Below are 22,195 nucleotides of genomic sequence, written 5' to 3'. Positions count from 1 at the left end.
TGCCATGATTTAGTGAGAGCATCAACAAATATACAAAAAAAAATTATAAAAGTTTCCTACTGAACTTGTCTCAGTGGCAAAGTTCAGGGGTCACAAAAACCCCTGTACTTTGCTAATATTGGAGATTATAGACTAGGTTGTCAGGGGGAAAAAAAGCTTAAACCTGAAGCACTCAAACGAACTCAATTGATGCTTCTTTGAAAAAACATCCAACAAATGAAGCTGTCTCAACGGAGGTTGGAATTTGCCCTGAAGTCATTCGTGTTTTTGCAGTTACCCTTAAAAGCTTCGAGGAAGAATAGTTGCAGGAATTTCTAAACTTTCACAGCTTAGCATGCCACTGATACAGTTGCAGAACTACTTTTTGACAACGACAGGGCTATTTTATATGTTTAAATAAAAAAAGGCAAAATGGGAAATAAAATTAATCTTTATTGCTTGGTGTATCCTAATTTGTGTTACAGATTGAGAAATAACATGGTGCCACACCTCTGAACATGAACTAATCTTCATCTGTCAAAAAAACGGCTGATCCAACACTTTTCTAAGAAATATCAATCCACATATCTAATCAAGTTAATCTAGTTATAAGAAACTTAGGTTTAGTGTAACTATACCAGGAATTACTATAACAAGAATTGAACTTTGGTCAATAAGACCTTTATCTTGTTGCATCTGAACAATTCTGAACAATTCTGAGTGCTAAATGAGTGTTGACTGAAGACATCAATGCAGTTGGTATGTCCTCATAAACAAGGCCAGATAATAAATTTCACACTTTTGTTACATTGTAGTTTATGAGAACAGTTGGACCTCTGGAGCTTGACAAACCAGTTATGAAAAGAGATTCTGTCGCCGCTCCGCCTCATAAGCATGAAGACTGCTTATCAATGCTTGACATTCAAACATTTCATTCCATGGAACCCTAATCTTTGTTTTCATCATTTTGAGATGTTGTAAAATTGAGCAAGTATGTAAACAGTAGTGAGTGGGTTTCTCCTAATCTCTACTACAAATAGTTTTTATGTAAATAAAAATGTAATTTTCCAATTTTTCTGTGAATTCTTTCAATAATTAACAGAGTATGCCTGTGTCAAGAAAAGCCATATTTTCAGTTTGCAGAAACAGGTGTTATCTCACAATTATACAAAACACATGTATTGGCATGTGATGGGAATTAATAGAAACTCCTCCCTTGTCTCAGTGTCATCTAAAAACTGTTCTGTATATAAAGCCTCTCTGGGAAGGATCTTCACAAAAACTGTTACAAGCTCTTCCCCAGTTTGTTAACTTGAGGCTTAAAAAAGAAAAATGGGAAAAGTTCATGAGGGGAACAGCGATGCCGAAGGCAAGAAAACCGAGTTTAGTTTAGTGCGGGTCAAAAGTACATGGAAGAGTAAACTAGGGAAGAAGATCAATAAGGACGCAGTTGACTATGTCTCAACCGCAAAAATGTAAGTATACCTGTTTGTGTGTGTGTTTCATACATACATAATTGAAGCGAAGATGTTTGTACTGCTTTGTTTTTTTTAGTATGTTGTGTTTGTGCTAAGATCTTCTACCTTGGGTCAAGAACTACTTAACCCTTTGTTAAATAATACTCTTCGTTAAGTTACTTAATTTAAAAAATGCTATTGTATAAGTGGTTTATTGTCTGGTGTTCATGAAACTCTGTTAGATAAGTATTCACACATTAGAAATATTTGAGACTTTGCCAAACACTTTGGCAACATCTGCTGGATGTGGAATCTTTCAAAAAGAAAAGTTTGTTTTATGCAAAATAGAGGTAAAATAATTCAATAAAAAAGATCATGTAAAATTAGAGGGGAAGTTTAGTTTATTTGTATGATTGACAATTGCAATTTTGATTGGACAAAACAGATGATAGGAGATATTATTTGCTTGTAACATAGTCTCTTGAGGACTATAAATACATAAAAATCGTAAATCAAATTGTAAGCAGCAGGTCGCTCAGAAACACTGGTTATGCAGCATGAGGAAGTTTTATTGGATATTTGGATTATTATTATTTATTTATATTCCTTTATATTAGAGGTAATTGTTGGTTTCTCAGAAGGATTTAAAAATACAAAATAAAGATGTATCTGTATAAAAAGCCATGTCAAACATGGAAGTGGAAGTTTCTGGAAACATCAACGTTACTACAGCAGAAAGTATGAATGTTGGTTTTATGGGTTTCTTTGGTGATAAAAAAACCCATCAGTCATGTTGTATGGTTCAATTAGCAAATGATTGTTGTTTTTTGTATCAAAAAATATGTTTATTCAAGTAATTCAAGTGATTACTTGAATGCATATGTTTGACCATTCAAAATAAGTTGAATGTAGTGTTTGTGTTAGCTAAATCTTTTCCTGCACAGCAGAACTACTTTTCTGTTAAATATTCCCCAGTCTAGTGTCACCAAATGTTTTATTTTAGTTTCCTTTTTGGCAAACTTCTTGCATAAGGCAACTGTGCCTTCATACTCTACTCTAGATACTAGATACTAAATCCTCTACTTTTGCATGGAGCCATTATGCAGATTGTTTTTGGAATAATCTAGCAACAAATCAAATCAATTAGTCAAAACAGAAATTAAGATGGTACTCTTTCAGGGAAATATAAAAACTAACAAGTTGGGCTGTTGTCTTGGACTTGAAGGTGTGCCAGAAACTAGCTCAACCTGTCACCGTGCTCCCGTGTCAGAGAACAAGATGAAATACTTTGACAGTGCTGACTAGGACTCAGTTCACTGGGTGTGGGTGTGTCCAGGATCATTTAGCATGATTATGATGTGAATTTATGAGTTTATATGTTTTAGTGCTGACAGGGGCGCAACTCCATATTTTTGAGGTGGATGCGAACATATCTTCGGCGCCCCCCCATATATCGAATGATGACTGAGGCCTGCTCTTGCTTTGAAATATCAGGTGTGCAGTCCAGTTCCACTGCAAAGTACTTAGAGGACTTGATCTTAGCAGATCTTTTACTCAAAACACACTCTGAAATTGAATCTAAAAATTCATTCTGAGTGCACCATGTCAGATATCCAGTGGTTTGTTTGGAGGCAGCCTTTCTAAGATGCTCTGCCAGTGTTACATCATATCGCATACATCAAGGATTCCCAGAAAATTTCCATTTTTAGGATTTCCTAACTGAGAATTTCTCCCCCTTAGTGGCAAGTTTCTCTCTGCAAGGAAAAGTATGCAGTCGATAACTCTAGTCAACACACTTCTCCAGTGTGCTTTTTCAGCTGCCATGGTTTTCTGCAGTTCACTATCAATAGTTTTACCTAGGCGTAAGCGAGATGCCATTTCTTTCCACGTCAGATAAGCATTTATATGAGAACTACTGGTTTCATGGTGCTTCCGTGTTTTTGAAAGACATCGCCAGTTATTATACCCCTCCACAAGGCATGTGTCAAGAACTTTAGCTTCACCAAAAAGCTTACATGCAAAACAATAGACTCTGTTAGTATTTTTAGAATACAGTAACCAATCTCGTTCAACTTTCTCTCCATTAGACAGTAAACGAAAACAGTATGCTTTGGAAAAACACCTCTTATTCTTCTCTGATCTTGGATATGGACCATCAGAAACTTTCTGTGGGCCATTTACAACCATGTACTGCCTAAATGTGTCCCCCATTTTGTGTGGTAAAGGCCACTCCTTGTTGGATAACAGTTACTGATTGGACATTACATCTGATCTGACTTATCAGATACATCACAACACCACTGTAGTGGTATTGAATAAGACATTTAAACTCAAGTGTGCCCCTGCCAAAAAGGTTGGTAAAATAGGTCACCAACCTTTTTGAGTTTAAGGGCTTTAGTGACTCTGATGATTAATTTGTCTGATACACACATGAACTTGAACAACTCATCTTTAATTAAAGAATCCATAATACATATGAGTGAAAAAATGCACCCAGGAGGGCTAAGTGTTGGACCATAGCTGGGCACTGCCGCCACAACAGCTTTAGCTTTCCTGTGTTAATATTTCCTGAGTTTTATTTCGGTCATTCTTACTTAGTGCACGGTTATGTGTCTGTGACAATTTTATGTATCAGATATTCATAGAAATACAAAACAAATCGCGTCCCTTAATGGTTTAATAGGGGAGGCAACTTTTAACAGCAAATATGGGACGATTCCGTATTAGGCTAGCTGCTAGCTTTAGCTAACTTGATTATTTACAGCCCTCCTGTCCTGCTAATACACTGACGGTACTTACCTACTATCTTTCAACCACATTGAAAGGCTTTTTTTCATCCCGCCAACATCTTTATCCTTCTCCCTTTTACTTTTTCTGTTTTGCGCCCCGGACAGCTTTTTTTTCTGCCGCTCCAATTTGTCAAGTGCACTATGAGTGGTAGTCTAAAATTAAAAAAAAAAACAAAAAAAAAACGCGCCTGCGTACTCTTAGGGGCGCGTGCACAGCCACCTGCATGGGAAGGGAGAGCGACAGGAGGGGAGGTGAAGGAGCAGAGGGGCGCCTAATCAGTGCTGTTCCCCTGTTATTGATCATTTCATTCTGTTAATTATAGAAAATGCCAACAAGAAAAAAACATTTTTCGAGACGGGGTTTTGGCGCCCCCTCTAGTGCAGCGCCCCTATGCGTTGCATACCCTGCATACCCACTTTTTGCGCCACTGAGTGCTGAACAAGTATGTAGTAAGAAAAAGTGTTAAAGAAAAAAAAATTGGTTTCTTTTAAAATTTTATAGATATGAAAATACGTATGTTTTGCATCATAAGATATATGACTGAAGGTGATAAGATATATGACTGAAGCATATCTTATGAAACTTCTCATCGAAGCAGACAGAAGTCACATGTATGGTTGCCCAAAGTTCAATAATTGGACCCCTCCTATTCAATATCTATATGCTCCCACTGCCTCAGTTTATAACAGGAAATAAGGTTAACTACCATAACTATGCAGATGATAAAGAGCTATACATTACAATGTCACCCGGTGACTCAGAACCCATCCAATCACTGAACAAATTCTTAGATGGATGTAATCTGTAATGTGGATGTGACACAACTTTCTCCAATGAACAGAAACAGAACTGAAGTTATTATCTTTGGACCTAAAGAGGAACGATCTAGAGTCAGTAGACAGCTTGAGTTATTACAAATAAAAACCAACGATCAGGCCCAAAATTTGGGTGTAGTGGTGGACTCTGATCTGAACCTCCAGAGCAGTTACAAAGTTGGCCTTCAGGCGATAGCCTGAAGAACATTTCTGGGATTAGAGGACTAATGTCTCTGCAAAATCTAGAGCATGGGTCGGCAACCCAAAATGTTGAAAGAGCCATATTGGACCAAAAGAACAAAAAACAAATCTGTCTGGAGCCGCAAAAAACAAGCCTTATATAAGGCTTATAATGAAGGTAAAACAGGCTTTAGTGTTTATATTAGCCTATTGTGCTAGCCTATAGTGTATACATAATTAGCATTCATGATTAAATGTTTATTTTCCCTGCAGTGCGTCCTGGAAGGAATGATGCACCACGTAACTACTCTGTTGTACGATGGTGCTTTAAGTTTACCTTCTGTTACAATATTAATGTATTATGTTTCGTTGCATTGATAAAATTAAAGAAATGCAATAAAGAAATCAGATTTTTGATGTAATTTTTATTATGAAGATTTACAGGGAAAGCGTAATTTCTTTTCCTTTTAGAACTCGGAAAATTTGCTCCCAAATGCAGTTTGCATAACAATCGCTCTTTGTAAATAATCACCGTAAAGTGTGTGATCGAAAAAACAACAAAACGGAACGTTATTTGTTGTCCAGATAACATGCCCCTTACCTGGATAACAAACGGAGCAAAAAAAACGCAACCTGCAGTTATAAAAATAAAGCAGTAGCCTTTTAAAAAGGTAAAGTATATAAAATTTAATTAATACAGTCTAAGTTCGATTTCTCTGCAAATGCCAAGTAAGTCAGTGCAATGTTAAAACATAGCAGCATTCTCTTCTCTTTTGACACGCAACCATCCTCGGACCTGAGCAACAAAACAAAATAATATCGCCAAGTGTCATTCTAAATATATACTGTACTGACAAAAATCACTGTATCACTTATATATGTACGTTTCCATTTTTTTTTTTTTTTTTTTAAATTTGTGGTTGCAGCTTATATTTAGGTGCGCTCCCGAAAGTACGGTACTATTTTTGTTATTATTTGTCAACTTCTTGCTACAGAGCAAACATTCAGGTAATCCTTCCGCATTGGCAATGAATGCAAATGATTCGGTCCAAGAACTGTAGAATCTCTCATCGGCTATTTTTCTCTTTTCCACTTTGCTATCGATGGCCCACCACACACCCGTCAGTTTGTTTACAACAGCTCCCTGCTTCGTACCCCGCCCAGCTGAAAGAAATGAGTCACAAGCTATGACGCAAATCTTCGTTGACAGAAATGTTGATATTTCTTCTACACATTTTTATAGCATTGGAAAATGTTAAGAATGATTGTGTCATGTTTGTCCTCCTACAGAAACCATATTAAAACAAAAAATATATTTCCCACCCCCATCTTTTCCCATTTTCAAACATGCTCCAGAGAGCCACTAGGGCAGCGCTAAAGAGCCGCTCTAGAGCAGCGGGTTGCCGACCCCTGATATAGAGAAATTCATCCATGCATCCATCCATCCATCTTTAGTAGCATTGATTATTGCAACAGTGTATTCACAGGTTTGCCTAAAATATCAGACAGCTGCAGCTGATAAAATATGCTGCTGCTTGCGTTCTGACTAAAACCAAGAAGACAGTATTAGGGAATAAAAAAGGGGCAAACTCATGGAATATATAAAAAAACACACAGGACTCGTATTTCTCAGTGCTCCATAGGGCAAGCGGGAAGAGATTTATTTTAGCACATTTGCGAAGACATTACAAGTTCAATAAAAACAACACATCTACAAAAAAAAGCAAATTCCCAACTTTTGGAAATTTTGGGACACGACTTTTCATAGGATTTCATCTCTATTGGTGTGTATTCCTTCATTTTCGCAGTTATCTTGGCATAGTTTATAATGTTCTCAGGATTTATTCCATATTCCTATAAGCGAACATCTGCTCCATCTCAGATATGTTGATTAACAACTTTTTCAAGTTGTTATTCCTTATTTGTCCGTACAGAAATTCCCTTCTGACTCCTTTTGGCTTCAGCCGACCTTCCTTAAGAACGCAAACTTTCTTTCAACGTCAAAGTGACCTGAAACCCTGCCACAGCCCATTTCCTGCCTAAAACTGTACAACATAATTGTCTTCCAACATCACCCCCATTACACATTCAAGTGGAATCCTAGCAGTGATTTAATTTTTATTACACCAAGTTCCACAAGCATTACTTCTGAATATGAAATTGATATATAAACATGTCTAAATGTATGTGCAAGTCCTCTTAATGTGGGTGCAATATAAAATAGTGAAAATAAGTATTATCATAATTAAACTTTACCAATGTGTTTAATCAATCTATTTGAATTACCATGTCAGTCAATCATTGTTCTCCGATGGCTCTCCACTTGAATAGGATCGAAAGACTGACAAGATTATTCTATCATACTGACTAAATAATTTGAGCAGAATGAAAAGAAAAGTCAAAATAGGCAAGTCTGTGTAAGTACGGCAAGTTCTAGTTAAAACCTTAAAAAATTTAAACTTGTAAACATTTTTATTTCACAGCTTTTATTTGATTTTAGAGATTTGAATGTCTTATGAGAAACTCCTCTGAATGCAAAAAAAGACAGTTATGAATTATTTTCCTGTTTTTTTAGACATGATTATTTTTGGATGCTCATATTGCTTCAGTCACTTTAATTCTCTTACATCACCTTTATTTGACCATGCTCAATTTGTTCCACTGGCTCAGCCCTGGTTAGTGCTTTTGTGTTTTCCAGTGCATTTATGGATGACTGTGTTACATCCAAAACTGACTGACTGCAGATTTCTCATATAGTGTACATACTCTGTCATTGAGCTAGCTTTCTGAATATTTTTTCTGAGTTTATTCTGTTTAATTGTCTCTAAATTCATGTTATTTTCTACTGTCACTACCTGCTGGTCTAGGAGGAGTGAATGCTGTAAGTCAATGACTCGATACTTGGTTTCCTTAGAAACACTTTTTAAACTACTTTGATTCCCCCCTCTGTGAAGTTGTTGATGGGGCAGTAGGGAGTGGTGGGACCAGAAAAGTATATTATTTACAGGTCCCAGGATCGATACCGCGGTAACGAGATGTTTGTCATATAGTTTGCGTCTCTTATTTTGCAAAAACCTATTTTATACACACATTTTCCTGAGCTCCGATTCCTATACTTCAGTTTCTAATGACTGAAAAGTGAGTGCTTTAAAATGTCTATATATTCTAGTGTGTTCAAATAAACCTATTTGTGACATCCAAATCTGTAGTATCTTTTACCACAGGAGTTTAATATCAATCAAACTGTTATGTTCCGGGGTTCTGGCTGCATGGTGGGAGTTCCTGTGCACCCTTATTACCTTTTACCACCAGATGGCGACAGGTTCCGATTGGAGTGCGGTGCATTATTATCCGCAGCTGTTCGTGATCATCTTCATCAGCGGCGCAGACTTAAGGAGTTGGCCGCCAGTCCAGCGTCGCCTGAGTGTTAGCCAGTCACGGTGATCCTTTGATGAGATCCCGGTTGAATTCCTGGTTTATGAACCACCCTCGTGACGCCGTGGAAAGTATCCACAGGTTGCCCGAGTTCCCAGACTCACCTCTCCGTTGTTTTGCAATTATCTCCTGGACCCCACGGCTGGCGGCCGTACCACTCCTCCGTCTCTCCGCTGCACCCGAGCCTACCTGTCCGCTGCCCGCCGCACTCCTCCGTTGTTCTTGGACCCACCAAGAACCGAGACCCCGGACATACTTTGTTTCCCCTCCAAGACTCCGTTCATCTGCAACAAGTAAGATCAGCCTGTTTTTCCCAGAAAGATTTCCTTTCTTCCCACGACCCCTGAACTCACCACTCTGCTCTTTCCTCGTAGTGAACCATTGTTGCCGTCACTGTCTTTGCCCCTGGACCAGACCATCCTGATTCTCGCTGATAATTGTGTGATCATTATTAAATCATTTAACACTGATCCTACCTCTCCTGTCTTGTGTTCTGCATGTGGGCTTGTTAAAAACTACCATCATGACAGAACACTCAGGCCAACAAATCAGCCCAGCAGACGCAATCCGGAGAGCCTTAGCCGAACAACAATCTACATTGCAAACTCATGAAAATGCATTAAGAGAGTTAAGTAGAATCCAAACTGAAACGAACCAACAACTGTCTGAATTAACCCGTTTCCTTCGAGGTTCAGCCCCTCAAACTTCTCCTCCAGATCCCGCTCCAGCTTCTGACTCAGCTCTAGCTTCAAACCCAGCTCCGGAGATCCAATCCACGTTTTCTGAGGTCCGTCCACCTACACCCGAAAGATTCACAGGTGACCGGAGAAAATGTAATGGTTTTCTCCTTCAATGCTCGATAATGTTCAATCACTCCCCGAGAAGCTTCCCTTACGACAGCTCCAAGATTGCATACGTCCTGTCCTCGTTGTCGGGACAAGCTTTGTTATGGGCCGAAGCTCGTTTCCCAGATCCAGCACGCTATGGCTGTTCATTTGATGAATTCATAAAAGAGTTCAGACAGGTGTTTTGTCAAGATGCTGACCAGTCATTTAATTCCAGAGAGTTGTGGAATGTTAAACAAGGAAATAGAACTGTGGCGGAATTTTCCGTTGATTTCCGCATCAAGGCTGCAGCGACAGGCTGGAACCCAGCCGCGCTTAAGAGCGCATATTATAACGCGTTAAATGAAAACATTAAGGATGAGCTGGCTACTTTTGAAGAACCTAGGACCCTAGAGGAATTAATTAGCCAGACCATCCGACTGGATCACAGAATCCGGTCCCGAAGGAGAGATTGGGGTCGTAGGAGCCAACCATTTAGACACCTCGGTGGCTCCGCTTCCCCCTCGGCAGTTTCTCCGCCCCGAGCCTTTCAGGAACCCGAGCCCATGCAGTTAGGTCGGACTCGCCTGACTCCTGAGGAGCGCCAGCGGCGCATTTCAGCCCGCCTTTGTATTTATTGTGGTTCCCCGGGTCATTTTCTGGCCAACTGTCCGGTTCGTTTAAACCTCCCGGTCCGCCCGTAGCAGCGAGGAGGTTGGCGGACCATCCCAGCGAAAGAGACTCTCCTCGCTTACTGTTGCCCGCAACCATTTTGATTCAGACCCAGTCATTTTCTTTATCCGCCCTAGTCGACTCTGGTTGCGAACAAGATTTGATCGACGACTCCCTGGTGAAACAGATGAAAATAGAGACCGAACCACTACCTGTTCCACTGCGAGTCACAGCATTAGATGGAAAAACGCTGCCACACATCACACATAAAACCAAACCACTCCACCTCATCATTTCTGGTAACCACAGTGAGTTTATTTCATTTTTTGTATTTTCATCAGCCAATTCCCCCATAATTTTAGGTTTCCACTGGTTACAACTTCACAACCCACAAATAAACTGGACCGAAAAACACCTAGAATCCTGGTCCACTTCTTGTCACTCATCTTGTCTCCGCTCAGCTGTTCCCCCAGGTCCTCCGCCGGCTGAGCCTCAGGAGGCGGACCCGGTCGATCTCTCCACAATCCCCTCTGAATACCACGACCTCGCTCCTGTGTTCAGTAAGTCCAAGGCTCTTTCTCTCCCTCCTCACCGTCCATATGATTGTTCCATAGATCTCCTGCCGGGGGCTCCGTTACCCACCAGTCGCTTATACAATATTTCTCGACCTGAAAGAGACACTATGGAAAAATATATAAAGGAGTCTTTGGCAGCCGGTATAATCCGCACCTCATCTTCCCCTCTGGGAGCTGGATTTTTTTTTTGTAGGGAAGAAAGATGGATCCTTGAGACCCTGCATAGACTATAGAGGGTTAAACAATATTACAGTTAAGAATAAGTATCCCCTGCCATTATTATCATCTGCCTTCGAACCAGTGCACGGTGCTACAGTTTTTTCCAAACTCGACCTGAGAAACGCTTACCATCTTCTGCGCATACGCAAGGGTGACGAGTGGAAGACTGCATTTAAGACACCTACTGGCCATTTTGAGTACTGCGTGATGCCTTTTGGTTTATCCAATGCGCCTGCATTTTTTCAAGCCCTAGTAAACGATGTTTTAAGAGACTTTCTGAACATCTTTGTTTTCGTATACCTGGATGACATTCTCATTTATTCACAGACTCTAGAGACACACAGACGCCACGTTCGCATGGTTCTCCAAAGACTGCTCGAGAACAAACTATTTGTCAAAGCTGAGAAGTGTGAGTTCCACAAGCCGTCAATTTCCTTCTTGGGTTTCATATTAGGGGGCGGACAGGTACGGCCAACGGAGGAAAAGATCCAGGCAGTACTGCAGTGGCCCACACCCGAAACCCGCAAGCAGCTCCAACGCTTCCTCGGATTTGCAAACTTTTACCGCCGTTTTATCAGAAACTACAGTCAGACAGCTTTACCACTAACTGCACTAACCTCTTCCAAGATCCCTTTTAGTTGGACTCCGGAGGCTGAAGCGGCGTTCTCACGCCTCAAGACCCTCTTCGCCAACGCACCCATCCTGATTCAGCCAGACCCGTCCCGACAGTTCATTGTCGAGGTCGACGCCTCAGACACCGGAGTTGGTGCGGTTTTATCCCAGATCTCTCCTCGCGACAATAAAACTCACCCATGTGCCTTTTTTTCCCGCAGATTATCACCTCCAGAGAGAAACTATGATGTGGGAGATCGGGAGCTACTAGCTATAAAATTGGCCCTGGAAGAATGGAGACATTGGCTGGAGGGAGCAGAGCATCCGGTGCTGGTCTGGACCGATCACAAGAACTTGTCCTACCTTCAGTCTGCCCGGAGGCTCAACCCACGTCAGTCACGCTGGTCGCTATTTTTCTCTCGATTCAATCTCTCCATCTCATATCGCCCTGGTTCCCGTAACATCAAACCTGACGCACTTTCCCGCCTGTATTCATCTGATGATTCCGAGAAGGCCCCTGCCACTATTCTTCCTCCCAGTTGTACAGTCGCCACCGTTACCTGGGAGATCGAAGACATCATTACACAAGCTCAGTTGACAGAACCTGCACCCGACACCTGTCCACCCAACAAGCTCTACGTTCCTGTCTCAGTCCGAGCCCGTTTTCTCCACTGGATCCATGCCTCAAAATTCTCTGCACATCCCGGAATAAGCCGTACCATTGCACTCGTCAACCGCAAGTTTTGGTGGCCTTCTGTCCATAAAGATGTCAGTGAGTATGTCCAAGCCTGCACCACCTGTTCCAGAAATAAAACCTCTCACCAACCACCATCTGGTCTCCTGCAACCTCTCCCCATCCCCAAACGGCCATGGTCTCACATATCTATAGATTTTGTTACCGGCCTACCTCCTTCCAAGGGCATGACCACCATCCTCTCCATCGTCGACCGTTTCTCCAAGACCTGCCACTTCGTTCCTCTCCGTAAGTTACCCACAGCTTTTCAAACCGCTCGGCTTCTGATCAAACACGTTTTCCGACTCCATGGCATCCCACGAGACATCCTCTCTGACCGAGGTCCTCAGTTCATCTCTCAGGTTTGGAAAAGTTTCTGTTCGGCTCTCAACGCATCTGTCTCACTCTCTTCCGGCTTTCACCCCCAGACCAACGGTCAAACTGAACGGCTCAACCAGGACCTGGAAACCACCCTCCGCTGCTTCACCTCCACCAACCCCTCTGACTGGTCCCAATTCCTCCCTTGGGTGGAGTACGCTCACAACAGCCACATCTCAGCAGCTACCGGTATGTCCCCGTTCGAGGCTTCCATTGGTTATCAACCCCCTCTTCTTTCCTCAGAGGAAAAGGATATTTCAGTCACCTCAGTCCGTCATCACATCCGCCGTTGTCAGAAAGTCTGGAACACCATTATCCGTAACCTCAACCACACTGCAGATAGAAATAAGCGCCTGGCTGACCAGAAGAGAAGACCAGCACCCATATACGTCCCAGGTCAACAGGTTTGGCTTTCTTCACGTGACATTCCGCTCAAATCCATTTCCAAGAAGCTCTCTCCCCGATACATTGGTCCCTTCCCCATTGAAACCATAATCAGTCCGTCTGCTGTCCGTCTCCGTCTGCCCGCCTCCCTCCGCGTCCACCCCACCTTCCATGTGTCCCAGATCAAACCTGTCCAGACCAGCACGCTCTGCCCTCCAGCCGAGCCCTCTCCACCCCCCCGTGACATTGATGGTCATCCTGCATACACCGTCCGCCGGATCGTGGACTCCCGTCGGCGAGGTCGCGGCTGGCAGTACCTCGTCGATTGGGAGGGCTACGGTCCGGAGGACAGATCCTGGATCTCTGGTTCTTCCATCCTAGACCCTTCCCTTATCTCCGACTATCGTTCCTCGTTGCCTTCCAGTTCGTCTAGGCCGCCAGGTGGCGACCGTTGAGGGGGGGGTACTGTTATGTTCCGGGGTTCTGGCTGCATGGTGGGAGTTCCTGTGCACCCTTATTACCTTTTACCACCAGATGGCGACAGGTTCCGGTTGGAGTGCGGTGCATTATTATCCGCAGCTGTTCGTGATCATCTTCATCAGCGGCGCAGACTTAAGGAGTTGGCCGCCAGTCCAGCGTCGCCTGAGTGTTAGCCAGTCACGGTGATCCTTTGATGAGATCCCGGTTGAATTCCTGGTTTATGAACCACCCTCGTGACGCCGTGGAAAGTATCCACAGGTTGCCCGAGTTCCCAGACTCACCTCTCCGTTGTTTTGCAATTATCTCCTGGACCCCACGGCTGGCGGCCGTACCACTCCTCCGTCTCTCCGCTGCACCCGAGCCTACCTGTCCGCTGCCCGCCGCACTCCTCCGTTGTTCTTGGACCCACCAAGAACCGAGACCCCGGACATACTTTGTTTCCCCTCCAAGACTCCGTTCATCTGCAACAAGTAAGATCAGCCTGTTTTTCCCAGAAAGATTTCCTTTCTTCCCACGACCCCTGAACTCACCACTCTGCTCTTTCCTCGTAGTGAACCATTGTTGCCGTCACTGTCTTTGCCCCTGGACCAGACCATCCTGATTCTCGCTGATAATTGTGTGATCATTATTAAATCATTTAACACTGATCCTACCTCTCCTGTCTTGTGTTCTGCATGTGGGCTTGTTAAAAACTACCATCATGACACAAACATTGAATATATAGGAAACTGGAGTACTATGCTGACATAGTGTAAATTATAGTAGACTCAGACTGTACTCAATATTAACAATTTACTAATATGTAATGTTTAAGGACTTCAGCACGTAAATCTTGGTTTTACTTTCACTCTGGGAATAAACAAAATAATCTGAAAACCTTAACTTAAATAATTAACCTTAGAAAAATTAACACGCTTTTCAAAGTACTTTTTCAATACAATACACAGGGCAATCCTGACCCACCTCTGGCCTCCTGCCAGACACTGAGAAGGGCAAATTAACCTACGAGTGTGCACTACGCTGCAGAGAGCGGTGGAGTGAAGGCTTCTTTCTTTTTAATGTAGAAAACTCAAGGGACAAGGGGCAGTTGCCTATTTCGCCCATATCAGAAACCACCATTGGGCACCAGCACCCTTTGCAACCCCACTAGGGATAAACTGAAAACGGTGGGATACAGAGTTGTATTAGCAAATATAAAATGTCTACACTTTCACAAGAAACCACTGTTAAGTTGCTGTTTTGCAGCTGGACATAAATTTTTTACTCAATAATGTATATTGATTAAAAAGAAATTATTAAGTAATTCAGCATTTCAGCTTATTAAATCAGTTAGCATTTCAATCAGTTCACTGAACTGAGTGAGTTCAGGTGAATTCACTCACTCAGTTCAATTGAGTGAGCCAGTCCACCAACTTTGGATTTTATGTCAACTAATATCCCGTTGTATCCTACAAATATGAACATTTACATTTGTGTGGTTATTATTTGATAAAATCAGCTTGAAAGGTTGGCTAATCTTACTAGGTAGCTGCTATTTTTTTTTCTGTTCTCAGGATTTGCTCCTTTTTACCTGATGCAGACTATGTTTACATTTTGAAACCTATCTGATTATTTGTTAATAATGTTTTCTTGTGTCTTGTGCAACAGCTATGAAAGCATCACAGACAGAGGCACCTCTTGGACCGTGGTCAGCCCCATCACCTTTACTTACAAGGTCACAGAAACTCATGACTTACTGGACCCAAACAACGACACTCTCTTATTGGGCCACATCACTGACCCACAACAGTTGGAGGACATTAAAAAATCAAATAAGCCCATCAGGCGTTTTGTGGTCATTGACCAAGAAGTCTTTAAAATCTATGGCCCCAAGCTAACTGAATACCTTGAGGCTCACAATGTAGTGTACAAGATTTTGGCTCTTCCAACCACAGAAGGAAACAAATCCATGGAAACAGCTCTGAAGATTCTAGATGATGTCAATAACTTTGCTCTCGACCGCCGAACAGAGCCCATCATTGCCATTGGTGGAGGGGTTTGTCTAGACATAGTGGGCTTGGCAGCTTCACTGTACCGGAGGCGCACTCCTTACATTAGGGTCCCCACCACACTTCTGTCCTACATTGATGCCAGCGTAGGGGCAAAAACTGGGGTAAACTTCGCTAACTGCAAGAACAAACTTGGGGCTTATATTCCACCTGCAGCTGCATTGCTTGATCTATCGTTTATGCAAACTGTTCCACGAAGACACATCTCCAATGGGCTAGCAGAGATGCTAAAGGTAGGATTCTTCATCTCTAACCTAGGCACCAGTTGCTTAGTATTGCTGTTCTAATAAATCTGTCAGTAGCTATACGTCCATTATAAATGTGCACAAAACTTCGTCAATATTCTACTTATGTCAAAACACCCAATTTTCCAACTGCAATGTTGCCATTAAATAAGAAACACAATGAAAATTTCATGAATAAGTTTTTTCATGCAATACGTCATTAAAAACAAGTAGCACCATGATCCCCCAACTATTTCCAAGTTGCCTTCTTCGTGATTTGCATCAGTGGCAACAAATAGTTGTTGATCGTGTGCCTTGCGTGATGTTAAAAAAAACTTTTGTTGCAGTTTTGCGAAATAAACCAATGGCCAAAAAACCATCTCATCCTGGTGCCAAAAATTTTTATAGAGAAAGAAGAGTTGTTTTTTTGTTAACTTGTGTTAACAAAACATTAAGAACATTTATTTTCCAAATGTCAAATTACAAGGGCAATTCAGACACAGCTGCTACTGCTACATTTTGCAGCTTTGTGTGGAACCTGGTATGACAAAAAATGTTGTGGAAAAAATTTTATGGTTTAACAATTTTACACAATAATAATAAACAAATGTAAAACACAATATAGTTTATTTGAAACAAAAAGCAACAATTAACAGTACAGTTAATTATTTAAAAATTGGGGATCACTGTCATATTAATTGCATCCATAATGGTTTTATGCTGATATATAAACTTCAGCAAAATATTAAACACTCAGTTAATTTAGTATTTTTTTAAGTAAAACAATGTTTTGTAGAGAACAGAATACATTCTTGAACCTTTTCTTTTGTACAGAGTAAGAAGAATAAGAAGTCAACATTAACTGGTTAATTAGTCAGGCTTTCTATCCTGGTGAATGGATATATTTGATGGAGCAGAATTTGTCTTATTCCTAAATGAGACAGAAATGTACCAGCATTTTTTCAGTCAGCTGATTGGCACTGTCCAGTAACAGGTTGGAGAAGGACAGTTTTTCATGCAGCTGGAGAAATCTCTGCATTTTCTCTTGCATCTCATTAAAGAACTTTAAATCATCAGCATTTTAAAGGGGCTGTGTAATTTAAGCATTATAAGGGCGCAACCCTTCCATATGACTCTCCCCCTAAGCTCCTTCACTAGCCAACAGCAATTAGTTGGTTCAACTGCACATCTGCTGAGTTCACTATATGAGTTACGTCTAGGTGCAAAGCTAGTAAAAATGTTGTTAAAGGGTTAACAGTGGAACCATGTTGTGATTACTTTCTGAAGGAGGAGTGTCAGAAAGAGCAGGATGCCCAATTTCAAGGCATTAAATTGCAAAGTCACTTTTCTTTTTTAAGTTATGTTTGATATATATACAGCATTTTTAAACAACTCAAGGAAACAGTCAAGAAAACACATAATACTGACACTTTAATACTCTACTCATAAAGTATGGCCTCTGTTTTAAAACCTCATTTATTTAGTGATTTTTTCCTTCATTACAGATGGCATTGATGAAACATCGGGGACTCTTCGAGCTTCTTGAGGAACATGGCTGTATGCTGTTGGACACTAAATTCCAGGCTGACAACACTTTATATGGGCACAGTAGTGTTAAGGTTGCATCACAGGCAACCCATATAGCAATCACAACAATGCTAGAGGAGCTAGCTCCAAACCTTTGGGAAGATGACCTAAACAGACTTGTGGATTTTGGCCACCTTATTAGTCCAGCATTAGAAATGGTGAGCTGACACTTTTTATCAGTACTACTACTACTACAAAATCTTAAAATTCTTGCTAGTCTCATCTTGTTTGAAGTCTGCTGCTATCCAATTAAATTATTCCCTGGTACATTACCACTACAATGGAAATCGCTCAGTTATGTTTGCTCGGTCTGGTCAACTGAACTGAATTCAGTGAAATATATAGATTTCGTTTGTGTAGCAAAATAATAGAAACAGAATTGCTTCAGTTCTTTTACATTGACCAGGAAAACGCCAAAAATGATTTTGCTGATTTATTTTAAGCAGAACTGAACAGGAAAGAACCGAATCCAGGCTTAGGTTTGTAGGCGGAGCAGAATTTGGTTTTATTGGTCCATATTTGCGGTCAATTGCACGTTCACACCTCCCCCAATGAACTGGACTTTGTAGGTAAATGGACTAGAGTTTGATGAAAGCTGAGTAAACATGGCTGGAATGAATGCACCTTTATCCTATGTCTATCGATCACTTGGATATTTTTAAACTCCCTGGAAGTAGAACCAACCTCTTCTGAGCTTATTTTTTCTCTTTGTATTTCAGAAAGTTCTTCCATCCTTACTGCATGGTGAAGCAGTAAACATTGACATGTCTTATATGGTATACTTGTCTCATGAGTGCGGCCTATTGATGGAAGAAGAAAAGCAAAGGATCATAAGCTGCATGGTTGGTCTGGAGCTTCCTGTCTGGCACAAGAAGTTCACCATGGAGCTAATCCAGAAGTCTCTGCAGGACAGGCTGAAGCATTCTGGTGGTTTGGTCAGAATGCCACTTCCTGTTGGTTTGGGACAAGCAGGTAACAATCAAATACTGGCCCAATAATAATGTAATTTGTAATACTTTAGATGCAATTCATCTAAAGTTTTTATTTGCTTTCTCCCACTGCAGAAATTTTTAACAACACATCATTTGACATCCTGCACAGAGCTTACATCAAGTGGTGTGAGGAGCTGAGTTTCTCTTCTGACTGCACCTGTGATGTTTGATTCCCACATCCAACATCGTGTCTAAGTCCAGTTTTTAAACAAATAAGTGTTAGGTATTAGGTACTCTGGTGCACCATGGTTCACATGCATGGGGGAAATTGTTGTATTTACAGGCTAAAATGGAACATAGTGTTTTCATATTACAGAGAGCAACTTTATTTACACTGGCAGGAGTGGTCTGCATTATTAATGCCATAATTTTTGTTTAAATAGTAAATAAAACGGCTCATAGGTTTGGTGAATGGATTAAAATTAATTAATTTGTTTTCCATTTGTTTTTGTAACGATCACATAAGTGCCAATAACGCTTGCTCATTTTCTGCTTATTCCTGATGTCAAATACACTTACCAACAATAATAAATACTTTTTTTTGTTTTTTTACAAATAATGTATGTTTATTTACTATGAAATGAATGTTTTGAAAATTGTTTTCCCTTTTAATGAACATTAACACTGTGTGACAAACTGATGAAAGTTTGTGGCAAGAGCTTAAAGGGGACGCTTAAAGACACAGTTCAGCCCAGCTCTGGAATGCCAAAACATTGAGGTGGCCTGGATGCAGCCAAATCCTGGATGAGTGCAGCTGCTGTGAGCATTTGGGAGAGGCTGTGCTGCTGCAGGCACTCTACCAGGTTGTTGACATGTGCTACCAGAGTCAAAAGGTCAAACAAAAAATTTACTTTTCTGTGCTTTACATCATGTTGAGTTTGAGAAATCTTTTAATTTCCCATTGCAACCATTCAGCTGTACAAAATACCAGGGTGGACCCTAGCACCAAAATACATTGCTAAAGGATTAGAGGAGTGATGTTATGAGGACTTCCGGAAGGTGGAGTTTCAGAAAGCAGTTTCTCAAAGAGACAGAGACCCAATTTTAAGACATTAAAAATACAAAAACAAATGTTAATATTTGATTTTAACAAATGCTTGTGATATAAAATGGCACTACGTGCCTAGAAAGTACATAATATTTTCCCTTTAAATAAATCTACTTGGCACCAAAAGTAAGGAAGCATTGTAATATTGCATCTTTCAAATATGGCCTCAAAAACTCTTAACCCACAACTGTTCTTTCCAAATATGGCATCAGACTTTTCAGCAGTATAAGACTACTGAAAATGAATCATTGTTACAAAGAAATTATCAACCAAATTTGTGCTAATTTTATCACTTGTGCTGTACCAATAATATGAACCGCAACATAAAGCCAAACATGCCACAATTCAATAAAAGAAGATATCACAAAAGCAGGGGTGGGCTGGCATACCGGGCTACAGGAAGATAGATTCCAGCACAGCATACGCAGGGTCGGTCCAAGGTAATATGAGGCCCAAAGCAGGATCTGATTTAACCCCCCACACCACTCATAATAAGAACAACAGCATCACTAACCGTGTTAAAATATAGATTTAGTGAAGTCTGTGAGGGGGGTCCCTGGGTAATTGGTCAGCTTAAAATCAATCTCTGATTAGTGGCTATTATTTGCTGTGATGCATTTGTGAACAAACCCAGCTCAAACACAAAGATTACAGATAGCATCAGATTGTAACACATCAATCAAACTATCCAGATGATGCACTTTACTTTTACAAAGTAAACTTCCTAATTAAATCCTAAATTTTTATTTTATATCTGCTTATCACAATAAATAAAATTTAATAGCATTGATATTCTCAATAAATGAGTGCTACATTTGTACATCTATGATCTCTTAGAATTCAAACATTTATAGGGGCCCCTGAATGTCTGGAGAGGCCTAAAAGCAGCTACTGAGTTTTCTTTGCCTTGATATATCTGTCTTACAATTCTAGATTTCTCAGAGGTGCCAAAATCAAAAAGTTATGTAGAGTTAACCCCTCTTAGCTTTTTTGATCTTTAGACCAGTCTGCAACCAAGTTGGTATGGAGGTTGAACTGTCAGATATTAATAGGGTTTATTTAGTAAAATAGAAACAAATTTGTTTATTTCATAACATACTTTATAACCAGAAACCTTCTCTTCTATGGTCTGTTTTACAACTACAGTTTCAGTTCAACACAGCCTTACAGCACTGTTAGCAGCAGAAACAGCAACATTATACCTATCAGGGAACACGTACACTAAATTTGTTTAGCATTGTCCCCAAATGATGACATTCTATATCGTTCTGATATAGAATGATCAGATTAAATATTAGATTCTTGATTAATATGCAATGTTGTTGTGTTTTAAGATTTTATTCAATGTGCCCCTTTTAAATTTTGAGCCCCTCACACTCCAAAGGTCTCTGCAAGGCAGCGGGCAGCGCAGGTTCAAGCTCAAAAGAAAATCCAGGGCTGCCAGCCGGGTCAGATTTTTCCGGGAAAACTGCTGAAGGTGTGTTGACAGGAAACTGGTCAGGCAAGCAATCTGGAAAGAATTCTTAGTTTTCATCTTGGTAACCACAACAAGAGAGCACAGACAGGTTAAAAAGACAGATTGGTTACAAAAGGAAACACAAGCTGTTTTTCAGGAGACTACGAGTTACCACTAAGGTTAACTCACTGGCATCAAAGTTGAAGCCAACCATCTACTTTATATTTCAAACAAATTTCCATTTGTGTAAGTACATTTTAAGTATACTAAGTATTAAGTATACATATATACAAAGTATACTAACAGCATGCTTGTGCCAATTTTGACATTGTAACTTTAAAACACTTAAATATAATTGCAACACAATACACTTTTAAGAAATATATTAAATATATATATTCCATTTTCATATCTATTTTGTAAGGTCTATCAAAATAGATCTAGTGAACAGCATTAGCTCCTGTTCACACTTCAAAAGAAGATCATCACTGTGAAGCCAGGGAGGATAAGAATTGCTCTTAAAATTAATAATTTTTAGTCCCATAATATTGCCTTGAAAGGAAAGAGAGCCTTGGCAGTGGATGAGGCGAAGAGGTGTGCTGCAGAGTTTGCTTCAGAAGCAGATTTCCGGTGCTTGGCCAGCCCTCATGGAGTATCCGTGTGCAAGTATCCGCTCGGTAGACCTTTGACAACGGCACCGGTTCCTCCCAACCCTCGCGGAGACAATGCTAAGTGTGGGGAGTACAGCTTGCTGCAGGGAGCGTCGACATCCTCTCAGGGCGATGTGGAGCAGGCTGTAGAGGAGGTTCCTGGGCAACCCCTGTGGAGGAATAGCGAAAGCACTGACCACTGGTAACTCCAGAACAGTAAAGGTCCCCTCCTGACCCTCACGGAGACAATGCACGACATCGGGGGCATTCCTCACAGTAGCACGGCAAAAATGCCTGCCTCTCCAAAACCTGGCTCTAAATGACCCAGGAGAGAAAAGCTCGGACGTCATCTTTTGGTCGGATCCTTATGTCATGACTTAAGGATGAGGTGATAAGGATAAGGAGAAGGTGAGATCCAGGATGAGTGGAGAAAATAAGTTCAATAATAAAAATAATAATGTGCAGGTACTCAGGTGAAACAACAAAGAGAAACAACAAAACATGACAAGGATCCAAAAGTTAAGGCTGAAAATTGAACGCAGTGCTGAAAATTCACATATTGTCACTTTTTCAGTTCTCTCGCCGAGAAAACGCTTTTTTGGTCTCCTACATTCAAAACTCATGAAACTCAAAATTTAGACTTGGTTCCAGCTTCAA

General features: G+C 40.9%; 1 protein-coding gene and 2 long non-coding RNA genes across 3 annotated transcripts; all 3 read left to right on the top strand.

Annotated features, from left to right (window-relative positions):
* The first annotated feature begins 1,220 nt into the window (after nucleotides 1-1,220).
* eevs (2-epi-5-epi-valiolone synthase) lies at nucleotides 1,221-20,224 on the top strand. The gene is made up of 5 exons (XM_028022530.1): nucleotides 1,221-1,454; nucleotides 15,181-15,814; nucleotides 17,311-17,550; nucleotides 18,112-18,364; nucleotides 18,457-20,224. Exons 1-5 carry the CDS (start codon nucleotides 1,312-1,314, stop codon nucleotides 18,552-18,554), a joined length of 1,368 nt encoding a protein of 455 aa, XP_027878331.1. The 5' UTR covers nucleotides 1,221-1,311; the 3' UTR covers nucleotides 18,555-20,224.
* Nucleotides 8,558-9,126, top strand: LOC114147862 (uncharacterized). Its single transcript, XR_003596151.1, has 2 exons — nucleotides 8,558-8,949; nucleotides 9,031-9,126. It is a non-coding gene; the product is annotated as an uncharacterized LOC114147862 (long non-coding RNA).
* On the top strand, nucleotides 13,307-14,180 carry LOC114147863 (uncharacterized). The gene is made up of 2 exons (XR_003596152.1): nucleotides 13,307-14,003; nucleotides 14,085-14,180. It is a non-coding gene; the product is annotated as an uncharacterized LOC114147863 (long non-coding RNA).
* Nucleotides 20,225-22,195: the final 1,971 nt, after the last annotated feature.

This window comes from Xiphophorus couchianus, chromosome 7 (assembly GCF_001444195.1).
Source record: "Xiphophorus couchianus chromosome 7, X_couchianus-1.0, whole genome shotgun sequence".
Lineage (NCBI taxonomy): Eukaryota > Metazoa > Chordata > Actinopteri > Cyprinodontiformes > Poeciliidae > Xiphophorus > Xiphophorus couchianus.
Note: the sequence above shows the minus strand (reverse complement) of the source record. Positions and strands in the feature narration are given on the sequence as shown.

Excerpts from the sequence above, each read along its gene's own strand:
- eevs (XM_028022530.1), top strand. The coding sequence starts at position 1,312 with ATGGGAAAAGTTCATGAGGGGAACAGCGATGCCGAAGGCAAGAAAACC. Across the intron at positions 15,815-17,310 it reads GGCTAGCAGAGATGCTAAAG|ATGGCATTGATGAAACATCG; the intron begins GTAGGATTCTTC and ends CCTTCATTACAG. Across the intron at positions 18,365-18,456 it reads TGTTGGTTTGGGACAAGCAG|AAATTTTTAACAACACATCA; the intron begins GTAACAATCAAA and ends CTCCCACTGCAG.